The 6,804-nt window shown below is 36.2% G+C and overlaps 1 protein-coding gene across 1 annotated transcript in view; it reads right to left on the bottom strand.

Moving 5' to 3' along the window:
* LOC106331747 (clp protease-related protein At4g12060, chloroplastic-like) overlaps nt 1-6,298 on the bottom strand; it is a gene marked incomplete at its 5' end in the record, with an annotated part of 22,519 nt that extends 16,221 nt beyond the window's left edge. The window contains 2 exons of the mRNA XM_013770155.1: nt 5,895-5,940; nt 6,025-6,298. Coding sequence (XP_013625609.1) covers nt 5,895-5,940; nt 6,025-6,298 — 320 coding nt within the window. The remainder of the gene's footprint in view (nt 1-5,894; nt 5,941-6,024) is intronic.
* Between the last annotated feature and the right edge of the window lie 506 nt (nt 6,299-6,804).

Here is a 6,804-nt window from a genome sequence, read left to right as displayed (position 1 = left end):
TCACGGAGCGACAGGGAAGAGTAGCTCGCGTTTTGATCACCCGGAGACGCGAGAATGAGTCCGGAGCGACCTCTCGCAGCGACACAGCGAGGTCGCTCCCGAAGCATGGAGTGACTTGTCGGAGCAACGAGCGGAGGTCGCTCGCGTTTTCATCACTCGGAGATGCGAGAACGAGTCCGGAGCGCCCTCTCGCAGCGACACAGCGAGGTCGCTCCCGAAGCATGGAGCGACTTGTCGGAGCGACAAGCGGAGGTCGCTGCGCGTCATATTTCTGCTCGAACTTATGATTTCTCAAGGGTCATTTCATTATGCACGTTTTTATTTTCTAAACCTATGTTTTAATACTATGTAAGCCACCATGAGGCATATCATCTTTGGTTCTGAAGAAAAACCACCAAAAACCTTTGGAAAGTCATCTCTTGAATCAATTGATCAGTTTTGTTATTGAAATTCTGTGTTCTTATATCTATTTTCTGTGTTTCTCTACATACTCTTCTAAGCTTTTAGCATACTTTGCCAAAGACATTTGTTGTTAGAGGTGCTAGGATAGCCATTGGACTTGCTAGTTATGATTGCTTTCATATTATTCAAACATCAATTGTGTTAGTAAATGAACATTCATCTAGACATAGAGTCTGTTTAGGATTGTGTTCAAGCTTAAGGTTGATAGTTTGATTGATCGTTTGCCATCCTTAATTCGAAACTTGATCACCCGAGGTCTAATCCCTATATCCATGAGTTCTCTTTTCCCATAGTTAAGAAAGTATCATTTAGTTATTCCTTTTAGTTAGTTATAGTTTAAAAACTCTTTTAAAAACCATTGGCTGCACTTAGATTAAGTGATTACTTGCATTCTCGGTGCTTTGATATCTCTCAGAACTGGTTCGACAATCATTGATACTACAACATTTGTCTTAGAAGCCTTGAAAACTCCTAACATCATTCCACATTAGAAACAAGTATGTGAAGAAGCATCATACGTGGAGGTAGATAGGATTCTGTCTCAGCAGTAATCCATATGACACATCAAAAATAACAACATTCCATTGCCTTAAATCAGAATGTATATGACTGTCCCAAGTAGATAACATAAGACATTTTCTCAAATTTCAGTAGCTTCTGAAACAACAGCTTGCAGCAATAGAGGATGACGAACTGTGGATATGATGTGCTAACGATAGCCATAAGAACTTGACCAAGAAGTAGCTTGAACACTGTCATATGCATCAGTAACACACGATCAAAAGAACATAGTGGATGCAGAACATGATCACAAAGCCGCTTCAGTAAACTGAACTTGTTGCAGATACAAACTTCTCTAATAAGTGATGAGGTGCTGACCCGGAAACATCTGAAGAGTAATAGAAGAGTGACATGGCATAACGTTTCCGCAACAACAATAAGCAGACTAGCTTCACAAATCAAGAAGACTGAAGATCCGAAACAAATATATCTTGGCCAAAAGACAAACGTTGCAACACCTTGTTGCTTATCAGGAGAGATCAAACATAATAGGATGTGTAAATGCCAAACCATTACAGGGGTATGAACATCCTTTTTCAATTATCTCATGTGTGATGCAGCATGAGAGCTGGACTGTAGAACTCTCACAGCAACGTGATATACCGCAGGAAGATCAGTCACATATATCACAAATATTGCAGTGAGATCTAAGTCATGGATATCATCACCACAATTATGATGCTGCCTAAAATGCTATAACCAAAGTTCCCCTTTTCTGTGAGAACCTCTATCTTCCAAAATTATCCATATGACAACAAAATCACCATGAAAGAAGTGATCATAGCCTATATCTCTAGCTTTATACCTTAAGGCTTGGTTTCGTAGATCAATCAAGGAGGTGAAGGAGATTTTCTGATGTAGATAAGTATTTGAAATATTTTCAAATATCTTATTATTTGTTTTATTAATTATTTAGATAATTATCTTTAATGTTTTTAGGGTTTTATGGCTTTTTTATATATAGCCGTTTAGGAAATTTATATTCAATTTATGGAGTTTATGATTTGATTAATATAAGTTAAGAGATTTTTCTTTATTCCTTGTTTACGGCTAGAACATAGGTGTTCTCAACGAATTCAAGAAGATATTGATCTTAGGCATTCTTAAATTAAATAAGATCATTGTATTATTCTAGTTTTCCGGGTATTTTCAGAATCAACGGATCTCTAGTTCTATCCTATAAAGCTTCCGCTACATCATTTTAAGACCTGAATAATCGTCGAGGTGACTTTCTGGTGGTCTTGGAAGATAACCATAACTGAATTCACACTTGATCTTGGAGTTATCTTCACTTAATAAAGTGGATATGGATGATTTAGCCAAAGAACAAGCTTGAACCATTTTGAAGTATACGCAGAAGCTATTGAATCAAACGAAGATGATGATGATGATATCAAAGACGATAGGAGATGATGATGGTGAATCACCTTGAAGAAACAGATCCGATGACGGATCAGACTCTGATCCAGAAGAAACAATGTAACTTCAACAGAATCCAGCTCAAGAAAGGATCAACTGTGATCCAAAAAGAAAGCTGAACAATAACCATAGATCAACTCTGATCGGAATAAGTCGCACAAAAGCGAATCAAGAGGAACGAAACCGCAAATACGATCAAAACTGATCGAAAGAATACACGATCAACTCTGATCAAAAGAATACACGATCAACTCTGATCGGAATCGCACAAAGGCGAAAACAAGCGGAACAAAGCCGCAAAACTCCAACGCAAACGAACTCCACCGCACAATCAACTCTGCAACGAACTCTGTCGGTGGGAAAACGATCAACACTGATCGAAAGAAGATCAATCTGAGATAACCTCTGATCCAGAAGAAATTGTCAACTCTGACAATGACGAGACAAGCGGAACAAAGCCGCAAACAAACACTATCAATACGATCACAAAGAGATGAACACAATCAGAATGAAATGCGATCGAAACGGGATGAGCGATTGAGATGATAACAAGATGATGAACGATCCAGTGAAACGAAGCAAGCAGATGGAAGAAGATGGAGCGGAATGAAGATTCTACGAAATGCTCATCACCACCAAGAAACGAAAACAAGATGAAACGAAGTTGAATCAGTAACACACAAGCAAACGAACTTGACCAAGAAGTAGCTTGAACACTGTCATATGCATCAATAACACACAAGCAAAAGAACATAGTGGATGCAGAACATGATCACAAAGCCGCTTCAGTAAACTGAATTTGTTGCAGATACAAACTTCTCTAATAGGTGATGAGGTGCTGACCCGGCAACAGCTGAAGAGTAATAGAAGAGTGACATGGCGTAACGTTTCCGCAGCAACATTAAGCATACCAGCTTCACAAATCAAGAAGACTGAAGATCCGAAACAAATATATCTTGGCCAAAAGACAAATGTTGCAATACCTTGTTGCTTATCAGGAGAGATCAAACGTAATAGGATGTGTAAATGCTGAACCATTGCAGGGGTATGAACATCATTTTTCAATTGTCTTATGTGTGATGCAACATGAGAGCTGGACTGCGGAACTCTCACAACAACGTGACATACCGTAGGAAGATCAGTCACATATATCACAAATATTGCAGTGAGATCTAAGCCATGGACATCATCACCACAAGTATGATTTTGCCTAAAATGCCCTAACCAAAGCTCCCCCTTTCTGTGAGAACCTCTATCTTCCAAAATTCTCCATATGACAACAAAATAACCATGAAAGAAGTGATCACAACCTATATCTCTAGCTTTGTAACTTAAAGGCTTGGTTCCGTAGATCAATCAAGGAGGTAAAGGAGATTTTCAGACCTGAATAATCGTCGGGTGACTTTCTGGTGGTCTTGGAAGATAACCATAACTGAATTCACACTTGAACTTGGAGTTATCTTCACTAAGTAAAGTGGATATGGATGATTTAGCCAAAGAACAAGCTTGAACTAGTTTTGAAGTATAAGCAGTTTTGAAGCCAGTTTTAGATGATATCAAAGACGATAGGAGATGATGATGGTGAATCACCTTGAAAAAACAGATCCGTTGACGGATAAAACTCTGATCCAAAAGAAACAATGTAACTTCAACAGAATCCAGCTCAAGAACGGATCAACTCTGATCCAAAAAGAAAGCTGAACAATAACCACGGATCAACTCTGATCCAAAAAGAAAGCTGAACAATAACCACATATCAACTCTGATCGGAATAAGTCGCACAAAGGCGAATCAAGAGGAACGAAGCCGCAAATACGATCAACACTGATCGAAAGAATACACGATCAACTCTGATCGGAATCGCACAAGAGCGAAAACAAGCGGAACAAAGCCACAAAAATCCAACGCAAACGAACTCCACCGCACAATCAACTCTGCAACGAACTCCGCCGGTGGAAACACGATCAACATTGATCGAAAGAAGATCAATCTGAGATAACCTCCGTTCCATAACAAATTATCAACTCTGACAATGACGGGATAAAGCGGAACAAAGCCGTAAACAAACACGATCAACACGGTCGCAAAGAGACGAACACAATCAGAATGTAACGCGCCCGAAACGGGATGAGCGATTGAGATGATAACAAGATGATGAACGATCCAGTGAAACGAAGCAAGCGGAAGGAAGAAGATGGAGCGGAATGAAGATTCTACAAAAAGTTCATCACCACCAAAAAATGAAAGCAAGATGAAACAAAGCTGAATCAAAGCAAAAGAAGCTTGAATCCCGATGAATCGAAGCAGAAGAACCAAGATGAGATTGGCTCTGATACCATATTAGATGAATTGATGCTGAACAGAAACGATGAGAGATCACACTCTCGTGAGGAAGAAGGAGATGAACTCAAGATATAAAAATGAATATTATCTATACTATTAAAGCAGGATACTATTTTAAAATTTTAGGATTATGCCCTTAAATTTTCATCATATTTACAAAATAATGGAGATATTTTATATTTATGGTAACAAGTAAATTTTCTTTACAAACCAAAACAAAACCATAAATGCTAATTTACTATTAGCATTTATTTTCGGTAAAACTTTATCATATCCATAGCAATTTTTTTTTTGAATAATTAGATACTTCTAATCATATGAAGTATATTTAATTTTGCGGATAATAAATAAATTAAATTAAACTAATATAATTTATTTATGAGATACAAATTAATAATGTGTTTTTGTAGTGTATTTTCCTAATTCTGAGAAATAACAAATCATAAACTTTCCTTTTTTACAATTTCTATAGTTAAGTTTTATATGTTTGGAACAAATATATGCATCTAAGTAAATAAATAAATGAATGATCATTAAAAGTTAAAATCTGCAAAGAAAAAATATCTTTCATTTTTTCAACTTATATAGTAGTGTTTTTATATAATTGGAACATATATATGCATCTAAATAATTAAATAAAATATTATCATTAAAAATAAAATGTGAAACAATAATATTAAAATATATAATGAGAAAATATCTTTAGTATATAAATATAATACTTTAGAATAAATTAAAATTATTATAATATTTTTCTAAAATAATAACTTCTTTAAAAACAATTTCATAAATATAAATATAATTTTTATAAGATATCTAATATCTATGATTATAACATAAAAAATTAATAAATTTTAAATGTATATGGTATTCATATATAAAAACACATAATTTTATAATTAAAAAATAATATAACTAAAATTTTTTTATAGTTTTAAAAGAGAATTAACCCCGCGCTTTTAAAGCGCGGATCAAAATCTAGTTTCTGTTAAAGAGTAAAGTTGATGTACAATCACTATATAAAGACTAATAATATATCCGGTACAAACCACCGGTTATCAGTAAACCAACAACTAATGTGTAAACCACACTCTTATCTCTAGGAGGACCAAATCCCCAAGAGAAAGTAAACAGTGATTAGTTCCCCATCCATACCTGTACAGTTTCAGTTGGCTATGACGTATGGGAAACAAACACAAGGGATTGAGAAATATTAAGAGAGTGGTGTTTATGCAACACCAGATTTCTTCTTTTCATCAACGGCCCAGTCAATGGCCTTTCCAGCCGGTTCAGTAAGAGGAGGATGCTCCGGGCTGAAAAAGTACATGTCTGATTTCCCTAGCAGGTTAATTGTCTCATCTCGCACCTTAAAAAGTGTGACTCCATTCCCTCTCAGGAGCTTAGCAGCTGCAGTAGTACCTGAAATGAAAACCAACACCAGCAAGGATAACAAACTATGATGCACCGGGACGGATACGGGGACAGAAACGGGGACGGAAACGGGGACGAGAAACGAGAAAATTTAAAAATTATGGGTATGGGTACGGCAAATATATACTAGTAAAAAATATAAAATATTTATAAAAAAATAAATTTATATAGTGAATCTAACATAATTAGATATAATTTACTATAATATGTCTATTTTGCCAACTAAAATTAGAAGCAAGATAACAGTGACAGTTAAAAAACAATTGCACAAGCATTATGTCCCGTGAAAACTAGTCTTACTCATAGCTATGTTCTCTAACCGTCCCCAAGCCGTACCAGTGCTGTCCCCGTGAAGTACCCGTCCCCGAAACGTTTCCGGTACCGGTACGGCACCTAAATAGACGTCCCTGTGCTACATAGATAACAAACGTTAGTTAACACATATAATCCGAAACGATTTTTCATAAGTACACTTTTGAATAGCAGAAATAAAGGTCATGAGAAGCTAAACAATATGCTGTTCATTCTACCAAACACATAAGCATTACACAACCGAATATAAAGTTTCTGTTTTTATATCTAAGAAAC

This window comes from Brassica oleracea, chromosome C1 (genome assembly GCF_000695525.1).
Source record: "Brassica oleracea var. oleracea cultivar TO1000 chromosome C1, BOL, whole genome shotgun sequence".
Classification (NCBI taxonomy): domain Eukaryota; kingdom Viridiplantae; phylum Streptophyta; class Magnoliopsida; order Brassicales; family Brassicaceae; genus Brassica; species Brassica oleracea.
This window is presented reverse-complemented; position numbering and strand designations above follow the sequence as displayed.